This window comes from Xyrauchen texanus, chromosome 21 (assembly GCF_025860055.1).
Source record: "Xyrauchen texanus isolate HMW12.3.18 chromosome 21, RBS_HiC_50CHRs, whole genome shotgun sequence".
In the NCBI taxonomy this organism is placed as follows: Eukaryota; Metazoa; Chordata; class Actinopteri; order Cypriniformes; family Catostomidae; genus Xyrauchen; species Xyrauchen texanus.
The window spans coordinates 760745-775427 of NC_068296.1; the positions used below are offsets into that span (position 1 = coordinate 760745).

A 14683-nucleotide genomic window follows, 5' to 3' on the forward strand; every position below is an offset into this window, starting at 1 on the left:
CCTAAACCTAACTTTACACCAACCCTAACCTTACCCCAACCCTAAACCTATCTTTACTCCAACCCTAACCTTACCCCAACCCTAAACCTAACTTTACTCCAACCCTAACCCCTTAAACTTACCCCAACCCTAAACCTAACTTTACTCCAACCCTAACCTTACCCCAACCCTAAACCTAACTTTACTCCAACCCTACCCCTTAAACTTACCCCAACCCTAAACCTAACTTTACTCCAACCCTAACCCCTTAAACTTACCCCAACCCTAACCTTACCCCAACCCTAAACCTAACTTTACTCCAACCCTAACCTGACCCCAACCCTAAACCTAACTTTACTCCAACCCTAACCCCTAAACCTACCCCAACCTTAAACCTAACTTTACTCCAACCCTAACCCCTAAACCTACCCCAACCTTAAACCTAACTTTACTCCAACCCTAACCCCTAAACCTACCCCAACCTTAAACCTAACTTTACTCCAACCCTAACCCCTAAACCTACCCCAACCTTAAACCTAACTTTACTCCAACCCTAACGCCTAAACCTACCCCTAACCTTACCCTAACCCCTACACCTACCCCTAACCTTAAACCTAAAATTACCCCAACCCTAACTCCTACACCTACCCCTAACCTTACCCCAACCCTAACCCCTTAGACCTACCCCTAACCTTAAACCTAACTTACCACAACCCTAACCCCTACACCTACCCCTAACCCTAAACCTATTTTACCCCAACCCTAACCCCTACACCTACCCCTAAATTTACCCCAACCCTAACCCCTAGACCTACCCCTAACCCTAAACCTATTTTTACCCCAACCCTAACCCCTACACCTACCCCTAACCTTACCCCAACCCTAACCCCTAGACCTACCCCTAACCCTAAACCTAACTTTACCCCAACCCTAACCCTAAACTTCCCATACCTCAACCTCAATAGCAGCATGGAGTTACACAATAAGTACATTGTATTGTTTGTATTTTAATGTTAGTGCATAGTAGTTAAAGACATCTAATATAAAGTGGGACCAATTGGACATATTTTATATTAGGTGTCAATAATTACTCTGTACATGAGGTGTGTTCACACGTGTAGTTCGGTTCTCTTGGTCCGGACCAAAAATGAAAATGACACATTTAGTTCTGGTTCGTTTAGCGTTCACACTGGCATTTTACACACCGAACGTAACGATACAAACCAAAGGCATCAGGAAAAATCACAACCTGATTGGACAGATTTTATGGCATTTTTTTGCGTTCATAAATCAATCGAACCGCACCAGAGTTCATTGGGAAGTGGACCGAGACCCACTGATCAGGCGGTCTCGGTTTGCTCCAAGGTTCAGATGGCAGCGTTCACACAGCTGAGCAATCGCACCAGAGTTTGTTTGAATCCAACCAAACCTGCCAAGTGTGAACACCCCTTAAGCATTCGATACAATGTACTTATTATGTACATAATGTGCTGTTGTATTGCAGTAACCCTATCCCACCCCTAACCCTAAAACTACTCCATACCTCAACCTCAATAGCAGCAAATGTTTGACGTATTGTGAGTTTTGCATGTACTGTGAATTTCCAGCCTTATTTTCACTCTAATTTGCTTATTAAGCAGGCTAAAAGATTAGTCTTGCTGTCTTTGTACTCCTGATTAACATTACATACCCACAGTCCCATGCTTCGGGCAAGTGTGCAGCAGCACACATGGTTTCATGTTCATTCCCCCTTCAGCTCATGGTTTTTTAATTGCTCATTGCCCTCCCAGACTTCCCCCCGACCCGCCAGCAGCACAGAGAGTGCTGCACTTGTATAGGCATAAGCACACTGATGATAAGCACATTAAAGCTGCGCTGTTGAAAGGGGGAGGGGCTAGCACCAGCAGCTTTCGCCCCCGATTGGTAGTCTGATTGACAGAGGAGGGGCTGAGGGAGAGAGGGAGAGGGAGAGAGAGGTGAGTGTAATGTTGGAAGGAATGGCCAGTAGATGCAGCTGCCGATAATAGCATATATGAGCAGCAGAGCAGCGACTGAGAGGAGCAGAGCGCAGCGTACAGCAGGAGCCAGAACAGTGTGATTCATTCAGGCAAGAAGGGAAGAAAGAAGCAGGAATTGTCAGAGGGGTAAAGAGTGTCTTGGAGTAGCACAATCCTGAGAGAAGAACGAAGGTGGAAGTGTGAGTTAGGGGGCTGTGTGAACTCTGTCGGAGGGGACGGCAGCTGAATCAATCAAGGGAAAGAGCTGAAACTTCACTCGCACCTGCCGGTTGGACTAAAGCTTCTGGATATTACCCAGAGACGCCACATCCACTAGACCGCTTCCTACGGTCCTCTTTAGCGTTCCAGAAAGCCAGTGTTTGATCAGCTTGCTCTTATGTCAGAGCACTAGAGCGTTTCCGTCAGGGTTATTCCGAGAGACATGATAGAGAATGAAATCAAGAATGTGACTTCCGTTCCAGAGCATGGAGAAGTCAAGTAGCGAGGAATCCGCCATCCACCGCAGCCCCTCCGTGGACAGCCGCGACTCGGACTTTGCCCAAGCCTCCACCTCCGGGCGGCCGTTCGGAGGACGAGGCTTCACCGCCGGCGCGTTCTACGGGTCCACCGGCCCTCGTGCGCAAAGCGCTGCTCAGAGCGGGGCGGCCGAGGACGATAAGAGCAGCAATAAGTACAAGGCGCCTAAAAGCAGCAAATACGTGGTCTTTTATCTGGATCTATCATTTGTGTTCCTTCTAGAGTTCAAGAAGTGCAACATGGCGAGAGGCTGCTTGTGCTGTCTGAAATACATGATGTTCGTCTTCAACCTCATCTTCTGGGTAAGTCACACTTTGAATCACTTCTTTCTCTACGCTGAGGTGCGAACAACGTTTGTTCACCCGCTGACTGACAGCCAGTCATTATTAGCTGCTGCAGCTTTGGCTCTCTAATGCAAAGGATGATGTTAGTGATGGAGGATCTTCCTTCTGAAAGTGATCACGCCGGTATTGGGATTTTCCTATCATGTGTTCTTTTTTTTTTGGTTACGTCAGGCTAATCATGCCATGCGCTGTCATGAATGTACTGGATACTATTTCTGGCTGTCTTTGAGTCTCTTGAGGGGCTGTGGGGAAACTGTGCCATGTGAGTTTAGCTTGAGGAGACTCTGTGATGTTTACATTAGAAGAATTTGTTGTCTTGTCTTAAAGGAATATTCTGGGTTTTAAGTTCAATCAAAAGCATTTGTGTCATAATGTTGATTGCCACAAAAAAAAAAAAAAAAAATGTGGCTCGTCCCTCCTTTTTTTTTTAATGCTTGTTCCAGTGAGACACTTCCAATGGAAGTCAATGGGGTTTAATCTGTAAACATTCAAACACTGTTTCACAAGTATAGACACAAGACATAAACAATATGTGTGTTAACATGATTTTACTGTCATTAAATCACTTAATAACCACATCTGTGTGAAGATATAGAGAATATTACAACTTTGTTGCCATGACAACCATAAAACAATGACTTAAGCAACTTTACAGCTCAAATAATACAAAAGTGTTAACAGAATAATTAATATAAGTACTTTTATAAAATTATAAGCTTCACATTTCTGTCAAAAAAATTGACCCCATTGACACAGATTTTTTTTTTTTTTTATCTGAAAATTTATAAAAATGTATTTAATCTTTTTTAGTTGTATTGGTTGATTTTTTTATTTTTTATTATTTTATGTATATATATATATATATATATATATATATATATATATATATATATATATATATATTTATTTATTTTTGTCTGTTTTGAGGTTCAGTATGTTATTATTTAAATTTTTTAGTTTTTTTAATTGTTTTATTGTTATGGTCAATCTTTAGCTGGGTTTCATACACATATTTTTATTGAAATTTTGGGATATTGCTTAAAAAAAATGTTGGATGAAAACACCAAGATACAAATAAATTGTACAAAATGTATATATATATATATAAAAGCTTTGCATTATTTAGCGAATATATTCCTATGAAACATATACAGGAATGTAGGTGCGGATAAAATGTGAATACAACAACTATCACATTTTGTCTGCACAATCTTAACCACAAATAATTGATCACGTTTAATTCGAGATTTTCTTTTCCGTTTCATTGTGTGCCAGCTTCCCCAGAAGTAACATCTTTGTTCACTTAAACACATGGAATGGAAAAACGACTTTATTCCGATTTTTCACGGAAATGAAATGTTCAACTTCAATGAAAGCATAGCTAGTGTTCATATGCACGCCTCAATCCCAACATGCACCCTTGCCATCACATGTTTGTGTCAGATCGATTGGAATCACATGTGTTTGTGAAGCGTGGGTTATTTCTGAAAGATTGAGGTGCTGGATTAAAGGCTGACGGGAGTGTGTGTGTGTGTGTGTGAGTGTGTGTGTGTGTGTGTGTGTGTCTGTAGGTCATTGGACTGATTCCTTTGTAAAGAGGCACTCATGCAGAAACACTAATCACATAACCTAACAGCATAAGCTCACACTCATGTGCTCACAAACTAATATATGGGGCACGTCTGAGGCACTTTTTGTCTTATCAGATGTGTACAGCGTCTGCCACAGTATGAAATACTGCCTCTCCATCTCTCCCTCTCTCTCTCTATCTCTCTCCAACTCTCTCTATCTCTCTCTATCTCTCCCTATCTCTTTTTCTTGTTCTTTCAGGGTTATAAATTTGTTTATGCTGTGTGTTAATTTATGCATATAAATGTCCCTTGTATTTTGAAATTTTGGGCAGTGAAGGAGAAAGTGCACCTCTGTCTCAACCTCACATGTCGTACAGTGAGCACACACCCTTTCTTCTCTGATTAACCATGTGTTTCTGTGTCTGTCTCTCTCAATGGCGAGACTGTGCTCACTGAGACTGTACTTGCTCAGGATCTGTCTGTCTCTCTCACTGTCTGCCTCTCTCGATGGCGAGACTGTGCTCACTGAGACTGTACTTGCTCAGGATCTGTCTGTCTCTCTCACTGTCTGCCTCTCTCGATGGCGAGACTGTGCTCACTGAGACTGTACTTGCTCAGGATCTGTCTGTCTCTCTCACTGTCTGTCTCTCTCGATGGCGAGACTGTGCTCACTGAGACTGTACTTGCTCAGGATCTGTCTCTCTCTCTCACTGTCTGTCTCTCTCGATGGCGAGACTGTGCTCACTGAGACTGTACTTGCTCAGGATCTGTCTCTCTCTCTCACTGTCTGTCTCTCTCGATGGCGAGACTGTGCTCACTGAGACTGTACTTGCTCAGGATCTGTCTCTCTCTCTCACTGTCTGTCTCTCTCGATGGCGAGACTGTGCTCACTGAGACTGTACGTGCTCAGGATCTGTCTCTCTCTCTCACTGTCTGTCTCTCTCTCTCACTGTCTGTCTCTCTCGATGGCGAGACTGTGCTCACTAAGACTGTACTTGCTCAGGATCTGTCTCTCTCTCTCACTGTCTGTCTCTCTCTCTCTCACTGTCTGCCTCTCTCTCTCACTGTCTGTCTCTCTCGATGGCGAGACTGTGCTCACTGAGACTGTACTTGCTCAGGATCTGTCTCTCTCTCTCTCTCACTGTCTGTCTCTCTCTCGATGGCGAGACTGTGCTCACTGAGACTGTACTTGCTCAGGATCTGTCTCTCTCTCTCACTGTCTGTCTGTCTCTCTCTCTCACTGTCTGTCTCTCTCTCTCACTGTCTGTCTCTCTCGATGGCGAGACTGTGCTCACTGAGACTGTACGTGCTCAGGATCTGTCTCTCTCTCTCACTGTCTGTCTCTCTCTCTCGATGGCGAGACTGTGCTCACTGAGGCTGTGCTTGCTCAGGATCTGTCTCTCTTTCTCACTGTCTGCCTCTCTCGATGGCGAGACTGTGCTCACTGAGACTGTACTTGCTCAGGATCTGTCTCTCTCTCTCACTGTCTGTCTCTCTCTCTCACTGTCTGTCTCTCTCTCTCACTGTCTGTCTCTCTCGATGGCGAGACTGTGCTCACTGAGACTGTACGTGCTCAGGATCTGTCTCTCTCTCTCACTGTCTGTCTCTCTCTCTCGATGGCTGAGACTGTGCTCACTGAGGCTGTGCTTGCTCAGGATCTGTCTCTCTTTCTCACTGTCTGCCTCTCTCGATGGCTGAGACTGTGCTCACTGAGACTGTACTTGCTCAGGATCTGTCTCTCTCTCTCACTGTCTCTCTCTCTCACTGTCTGCCTCTCTCGATGGCGAGACTGTGCTCACTCAGCCTGTACTTGCTCAGGATCTGTCTCTCTCTCTCACTGTCTCTCTCTCTCACTGTCTGCCTCTCTCGATGGCGAGACTGTGCTAACTCAGCCTGTACTTGCTCAGGATCTGTCTCTCTCTCTCACTGTCTCTCTCTCTCACTGTCTGTCTCTCTCGATGGCGAGACTGTGCTCACTGAGACTGTACTTGCTCAGGATCTGTCTCTCTCTCTCACTGTCTGTCTCTCTCTCTCACTGTCTGTCTCTCTCTCTCACTGTCTGTCTCTCTCGATGGCGAGACTGTGCTCACTGAGACTGTACGTGCTCAGGATCTGTCTCTCTCTCTCACTGTCTGTCTCTCTCTCTCGATGGCGAGACTGTGCTCACTGAGGCTGTGCTTGCTCAGGATCTGTCTCTCTTTCTCACTGTCTGCCTCTCTCGATGGCGAGACTGTGCTCACTGAGACTGTACTTGCTCAGGATCTGTCTCTCTCTCTCACTGTCTCTCTCTCTCACTGTCTGCCTCTCTCGATGGCGAGACTGTGCTAACTCAGCCTGTACTTGCTCAGGATCTGTCTCTCTCTCTCACTGTCTCTCTCTCTCACTGTCTGCCTCTCTCGATGGCGAGACTGTGCTAACTCAGCCTGTACTTGCTCAGGATCTGTCTCTCTCTCTCACTGTCTCTCTCTCTCACTGTCTGTCTCTCTCGATGGCGAGACTGTGCTCACTGAGACTGTACTTGCTCAGGATCTGTCTCTCTCTCTCACTGTCTGTCTCTCTCGATGGCGAGACTGTGCTCACTGAGACTGTACTTGCTCAGGATCTGTCTCTCTCTCTCACTGTCTGCCTCTCTCAAATTCAAATTCAAATTCAAATGAGCTTTATTGGCATGACTGTATACAGTGTACAATGTTGCCAAAGCAGTAATAAACACATTACAAACATAAAAAACAACAACATGTATATACAATAAATGAATAATAATGATAATAATAAACAAATAAAAATAAATACAAACGAAAAGGAAAAAACAGAGAGCAATGAGGAAGGGAGGAGAAAAAAAAAAAAGTCAATTAAAATATAATTGACTTTATATATTAATGTTAATATAAATTATATTATATTAATTATATATTATATATAATATATTAATATATATTATATATTAATGTGCTCACTGAGCCTGTACTTGCTCAGGATCTGTCTGTCTCTCTCACTGTCTGTCTCTCTCTCGATGGCGAGACTGTGCTAACTCAGCCTGTACTTGCTCAGGATCTGTCTCTCTCTCTCACTGTCTGCCTCTCTCGATGGCGAGACTGTGCTCACTGAGCCTGTACCTGCTCAGGATCTGTCTCTCTCTCTCACTGTCTGTCTCTCTCCCGATGGCGAGACTGTGCTCACTGAGCCTGTACCTGCTCAGGATCTGTCTCTCTCTCTCACTGTCTGTCTCTCTCGATGGCGAGACTGTGCTCACTGAGCCTGTACTTGCTCAGGATCTGTCTCTCTCTCTCACTGTCTGTCTCTCTCGATGGCAAGACTGTGCTAACTCAGCCTGTACTTGCTCAGGATCTGTCTCTCTCTCTCACTGTCTGTCTCTCTCTCGATGGCGAGACTGTGCTAACTCAGCCTGTACTTGCTCAGGATCTGTCTCTCTCTCTCACTGTCTGCCTCTCTCGATGGCAAGACTGTACTCACTGAGCCTGTACTTGCTCAGGATCTGTCTGTCTCTCTCACTGTCTGTCTCTCTCACTGTCTGTCTCTCTTGATGGCGAGACTGTGCTCACTGAGCCTGTACTTGCTCAGGATCTGTCTCTCTCTCTCTCACTGTCTGCCTCTCTCACTGTCTGTCTCTCTCGATGGCGAGACTGTGCTAACTCAGCCTGTACTTGCTCAGGATCTGTCTGTCTCTCTCACTGTCTGTCTCTCCCGATTGCGAGACTGTGCTCACTGAGCCTGTACCTGCTCAGGATCTGTCTGTCTCTCTCACTGTCTGTCTCTCTCACTGTCTGTCTCTCGATGGCGAGACTGTGCTCACTGAGCCTGTACCTGCTCAGGATCTGTCTCTCTCTCTCACTGTCTGTCTCTCTCAGTGTCTGTCTCTCTTGATGGCGAGACTGTGTTCACTGAGCCTGTACTTGCTCAGGATCTGTCTCTCTCTCTCACTGTCTGTCTCTCCCGATTGCGAGACTGTGCTCACTGAGCCTGTACCTGCTCAGGATCTGTCTCTCTCTCTCACTGTCTGTCTCTCTCAGTGTCTGTCTCTCTCGATGGCAAGACTGTGCTAACTCAGCCTGTACTTGCTCAGGATCTGTCTGTCTCTCTCACTGTCTGTCTCTCTCGATGGCGAGACTGTGTTCACTGAGACTGTACTTGCTCAGGATCTGTCTGTCTCTCTCACTGTCTGTCTCTCTCGATGGCGAGACTGTGCTCACTGAGCCTGTACCTGCTCAGGATCTGTCTCTGCTTTGTATCTCTGACAGTGAGGATGTTCCAGATAGGTGATTTGAGGTTGTTTGATGATTTATTCTGATGTTTGGTTGTAAAGCAGTGCTGGTCTGAGGCTGGTTACTGTTAGTACTGTTAACCGGGTTAGTGAGTCTCAGAACCAGCTGACTGAGGGGACTGTTTACAGGGTTCAGTTCTTGGGTTTGTAGCGCTTCTGATCTGTGTTCCTGACATCTGGGCATCATAGGGCAGGTACAAGCGTCATCCTTGCAGGTCATTATGTTTGTGTGATCCTGCTTTTTCCCTCCGCAGATAAACCCTGAGTGAAACCCCCACAGCGGCTCTAACAGCTCAGTGGGGTATTAACCCCTTCTGTTGCTCCGGCGGGTCACAGTCGAGTGACTTTAGCGGGGCTAAAGAATAATACATGATTATGTGTGTGTGCATGTACTGTCTGTGTATGCGTGTGTGTGCACGCGTCTCTCTCTCTGTGTCTGTCTTGTGTGTGTGTGTCTCTCTCTCGTATGTGTGTGTGTGTGTGTGTGTGTGTGTTTGTGTGTGTCTCTCTCTCTGTGTGTCTGTCTCGTGTGTGTGTGTGTGTGTGTGTGTTTGTGTGTGTCTCTCTCTCTGTGTGTCTGTCTCGTGTGTGTGTGTGTGTCTCTCTCTCTGTGTGTCTGTCTCGTGTGTGTGTGTCTGTCTCGTGTGTGTGTGTGTGTGTGTGTGTGTGTGTGTGTGTGTGTGTGTCTCTCTCTCTCTCTGTGTCTGTCTCGTGTGTGTGTGTCTGTCTCGTGTGTGTGTGTCTGTCTCGTGTGTGTGTGTGTGTGTGTGTGTGTGATAGATATAGCAGTAAGATCAGTGTGTGATCTCGTGCGCAGGCTTCTGCAGGCGATGTGGCTCCTGCTGAGAGATAATTGAGATTTTCTCAGTGGTAATATTCATTTAATGATTCCTCACACATCCTGAAACTGAGATCCGTCAGGTCATTACAACTTGGGTGGCAGTTGAAGCCCAGAACTGTGCGTGTGCAGCGTGTTACCTGCGTGTGCATGATCATGTGTGATTCAGAAGAACTGCACACCTCGGAGAGTGATGGGGATTGAAGCTGGTGATCTACAGTGATAAAACATGTTTGTGTGCACTCCAATAACCGATATGGAGAAGTGTTTTATTTTATAATGCTTATCAACAATATAAAGGTAATTAACAAATAAGGGTGTCTGAGGTGATAAAACTGAAATTTAAAAAAATCTAGTTTAAATCATGATTGTTAAGTTCATAGTAATGTAATATTTTGGTTTCATACATTTATCCTCCTCGTCTCTCCCAGCGCCTCCCCTCGTCACTCCCCGCACCTCCCCTCGTCACTCCCCGCGCCTCCCCTCGTCACTCCCCGCACCTCCCCTCGTCACTCCCCGCACCTCCCCTCGTCACTCCCCACGCCTCCCTGCGCCTCACCTCGTCCCTCTCCGCGCCTCCCCTAGTCACTCCCCGCGCCTCCCCTCGTCTCCCCGCGCCTCCCCTCGTCACTCCCCGCACCTCCCCTCGTCTTTCCCCGCGCCTCCCCTCGTCACTCCCCGCGCCTCCCCTCGTCTCCCCGCGCCTCCCCTCGTCACTCCCCGCGCCTCCCCTCGTCTCTCCCCGCGCCTCCCCTCGTCACTCCCCGCGCCTCCCCTCGTCTTTCCCCGCGCCTCCCCTCGTCTCTCCCCGCGCCTCCCCTCGTCACTCCCCGCGCCTCCCCTCGTCTTTCCCGCGCCTCCCCTCGTCTCTCCCCGCGCCTTCCATCGTCTCTCCCCGCGCCTCCCCTCGTCACTCCCCGCGCCTCCCCTCGTCACTCCCCGCGCCTCCCCTCGTCTCTCCCTGCGCCTCCCCTCGTCTCTCCCCGCGCCTCCCCTCGTCTTTCCCCGTGCCTTCCATCGTGTCTCCCCGCGCCTCCCCTCATCTCTCCCCGCGCCTCCCCACGTCTCTCCCCACGCCTTCCATCGTCACTCCCCGCGCCTCCCCTCGTCTCTCCCCGCGCCTTCCATCGTGTCTCCCCGCGCCTCCCCTCGTCTCTCCCCGCGCCTTCCATCGTGTCTCCCCGCGCCTCCCCTCGTCTCTCCCCGCGCCTTCCATCGTGTCTCCCCGCACCTCCCCTCGTCTCTCCCCGCGCTTCCATCGTCACTCCCGCCTCCCTCGTCTCTCCCGCACCTCCCAGCGCCTTCCATCGTCACTCTCCGCACCTCCCCTCGTCTCTCCCGCGCCTCCCTCGTCTCTCCCGCGCCTTCCATCGTCACTCCCCGCACCTCCCCTCGTCACTCCCCGCGCCTCCCCTCGTCTCTCCCCGCACCTCCCCGCGCCTTCCATCGTCACTCCCGCACCTCCCCTCGTCTCTCCCCGCACCTCCCCTCGTCTCTCCCCGCACCTCCCCTCGTCTCTCCCCGCGCCTTCCATCGTCACTCCCCGCACCTCCCCTCGTCTTTCCCCGCGCCTTCCATCGTCACTCCCCGCGCCTTCCATCGTCACTCCCCGCGCCTCCCCTCATCACTCCCCGCGCCTCCCCTCGTTTCTCCCCGCACCTCCCTCGTCTCTCCCAGCGCCTTCCATCGTCACTCCCAGCGCCTTCCATCGTCACTCCCCGCGCCTCCCCTCATCACTCCCCGCGCCTCCCCTCGTTTCTCCCCGCACCTCCCCTCGTCTCTCCCCGCACCTCCCCTCGTCTCTCCCCGCGCCTTCCATCGTCACTCCCCGCGCCTCCCCTCGTTTCTCCCTGTGCCTCCAAGTCTCACACGGGAAAATTTAAATAAGAAAAAGCAAGAATGAGATTTAAGAGCTACGGCAGATGTATAGTGGTACATTCAAGGGGTTTTTTGTTTGACATTGTTTAAGCTTGACATTAATTGCTCAATCTATGCTTTTGTATGGAAAAAGAGGTCGTTCTGTTAAACATCCTTATGCGTCCCACAGAAGAGAGAAAGTCATATGGATTTAGATTGACATGAGAATTGTTAAACTATTGCGTAATCGTATTATGTAATGACTACAATTAAATGTACATTTTTTTTAGTGATGCTCCGATTGATCGGCCGCTGATCATGATCGGCCGATATTGGCTTTAAATAGCTCAATCGGCAACCCCCAAAAGCGCCGATCAAAAAAGCCGATCACGTGATGTAAATAACTCGCGCAACTTTTCTGCATGTGGCGCGCGCGGGAACACAATAGCAGAGCAGAGCTGGCTAGACAGCAGCAAAATGACTTCTCCTTCTCCCGTCTGGAGGTTTTTCAAAGTGTCAGACAAAGACATAAAATTAGCCATATGCAATACATGTCGTGCTGAAATCCCTCGAGGTGGAATACACCAACGGCATTTTAATACAACCAACATGATTAGGCATCTTCGAACACGCCATACAACAGCTGAATATGCAGAGTATGAGAGACTAAACCAGCCGACGCAAACATCCCCATCCCTCAATCAGCCGACTGTGAGTGATGCCTTTAAACGACGTGAACCATACAGCCGGGATAGTAAGAGATGGAAAGACATCACGTCCAGTATCATGGAATTAATTTGCCTCGACGAACAACCTCTATCCGTTGTGGAGGATAAAGGGTTCCGTCGCCTGCTAACCTGCCTTGATCCAGGATACGACCCCCCAGGCAGGAAATATCTAACTGATGTGTGTCTCCCCGCGTTGTACAAATCCGTGCACACACACATTGACAAGCTTCTGAATGATAGCGTACATATTAGCTTCACAAGCGATATATGGAGTGCAGACGCCTGTCCAATGTCCCTGCTAAGCTTAACAGCGCACTTTATTGACTCAAACTTCAAAAGACACAACATTGTGCTACACTGTCAGGATTTCACAGGGTCACATTCTGCGGAGGCTTTGGTGAACGCATTTAGCGGCATGTTTCAGTCACGGGGGATCCAAAAAGAGAAAATCCACGCAATTCTAACCGACAACGCCAAAAACATGCAGAAAGCATGAAAAAATGATTGAGACCTGAATGATTTTGTCCTTTGTGAGGCCAAGCAAGTTTTTGTTTGAAACATTTTGTGGCCAATTGTTTAATTTTATTACATTAAAAAACACTACATTTTACAAGTAGCCTGGGCCTAAATGTGACCTCATCCTATCCCAAGTTCATGTGGGTTGGTAACTATCTGCTTGGCCTCCTTTTGTTTCTCTGCCTTGTTATTTATGAAGGATGGCATTGGCTTACAGTAGCTAATCTAGCTATACATTATTTTATTTTTGGATCTGATGTAGTTAGTTCCTCAACTACATCCATTGTAGTCTGCCTGACCCCTCTTTGTTTTGAAAAATGTTACTCTGCCTTATTTGGAAAAGATGGCATACAGTAGCCTTATGTTATCTTGTTTTCTAACTACAATCAAATAAACATTGGTGGTTCTTTAAGATTTTCTTGACTCTAGCATATTTCTACTGAGTAAAGATTCCCATTCCCCTGCCATTCTGTGATCGGCAGTGATCGGCAATCGGCAGATCATGATTTTGGTGATCGGTAATCGGTGATCGGCCCCAGAAATGCTGATCGGAGCATCACAAATTTTTTTAATGAGCTACCTTCTTCATAAATGCATCAACAGCTTCTGCGATTCCGACAAGCTCAATAGACTCCAACCTTCAACTAATATAATTTATCTGTATCTTGCGATTCATAATTCACAGGAATATATCAGAGGCTCTGTGTTGATACCATCTTCCACCTGTATAAAACACCATGTCAGGATGCCCTTCCACATCCTTTGTAAAAGACTGAATACACGGCCTCATTTCCTTTCTATGATCATATTACATCAAACACACTGTTATTCACACAGTAGTGCCACCTCAGCAGATTGCACTAAAGGTTTCATTGTTGTGCTCTTATCAACACCTTCCCTTTGTTCAGCACGTTTATGAATTCGGAGGGACACTCCAGGGATTGCAGGGGATTTATCTGCCATTTGGTTCGAAATAACAAAAGATTAGGATTCCCGTCCATTTAATCACCTGGGTTGAATTTGAAGGTTTGAAATGTTGATGTGGGCAGGTGCAAAATCTACAAATGTCACAAAGTGAGTGTCGTTCACAAGGTGCTTTTGGAGGGACTGTGAGGTGTGGACGCAATAGCCCTCGCTCTATGGCAAGCCATTTTAAAGGATATGAATTATAAATACTGTATCTGTAATTCAATTGTAAATAGTTTAAATGATAATTCTTCATCGCAGAAATGGAATTACTACTTGTGAAAATACATGTTCTTTATGAGTAATTAGATAAATTACTTAAAATAAGTAATCCACTTACATTCGCTAAAATGTAATCCGATTACTTTACTCATTGCTTCATCTAAAAGTAATTTAGTTTATTTTTTTTCCTTGATACTTTATCACATTTCCTAGAAACATTTTTTGGTTTTCCTCATTCAGAAACGCTCCATAAATGAATTAATATTTTAAATGTATTGTGCATGTTACTTTAGCACAAGTAATTACTGTGAAAGTGAGTAAGTGTAATCTGATTACAAGAATTTTAAATGTAACGAGATACATTACTTTTTTGACTATAAGGTTTTGCAATCTTTGCAATCGAATACACCGAACACTGCTCATTTTTAGAAAACGCTAATTCTTTATCAAGTACTATTTATTTATTATATATATATATATATATATATATATATATATATATATATATATATATATATATACAGGTCTGTAGACAGGTGGGGTTTGGGTAGTTCGAATGACTCCTCCCCCCTCCTCCTCACTGTCAAAGGTCCAAAATTTAAGTCAGTTTTTTGTATTCATTAATATCATCCTTTACATGAGTTACATGCTCAGCAACTGACGTTACGCACTTATAGCAAAATCTGTGAGAGCGGTAAAGTTAGTTTGCCGTTCCACATTCGTTGGACATTCGGTTTGGCAGATGTAAGGGACCGTCTGAAAACTCCCCTCTCTACATTAAAACACTGGAGATGTTCATTCATTCATTCATTCATTCAATTCACGTGCAAGTTATCCATGAATAAA

At 46.5% G+C, this 14683-nt stretch overlaps 1 protein-coding gene across 2 annotated transcripts in view; it reads left to right on the top strand.

Annotated features, from left to right (window-relative positions):
- Positions 1-14683, top strand: part of LOC127661955 (tetraspanin-9-like) — a 320984-nt gene that overhangs the window by 146712 nt on the left and 159589 nt on the right. The window contains exon 3 of one of the 2 annotated variants that reach the window (XM_052152946.1): positions 2736-2815. In XM_052152946.1, the coding sequence (XP_052008906.1) occupies positions 2753-2815 (63 nt within the window). In that variant the 5' untranslated portion in view covers positions 2736-2752. Of the gene's footprint in view, positions 1-2011; positions 2816-14683 lie in introns of those variants that run through there. The other variant, XM_052152945.1, reaches the window with a different exon arrangement.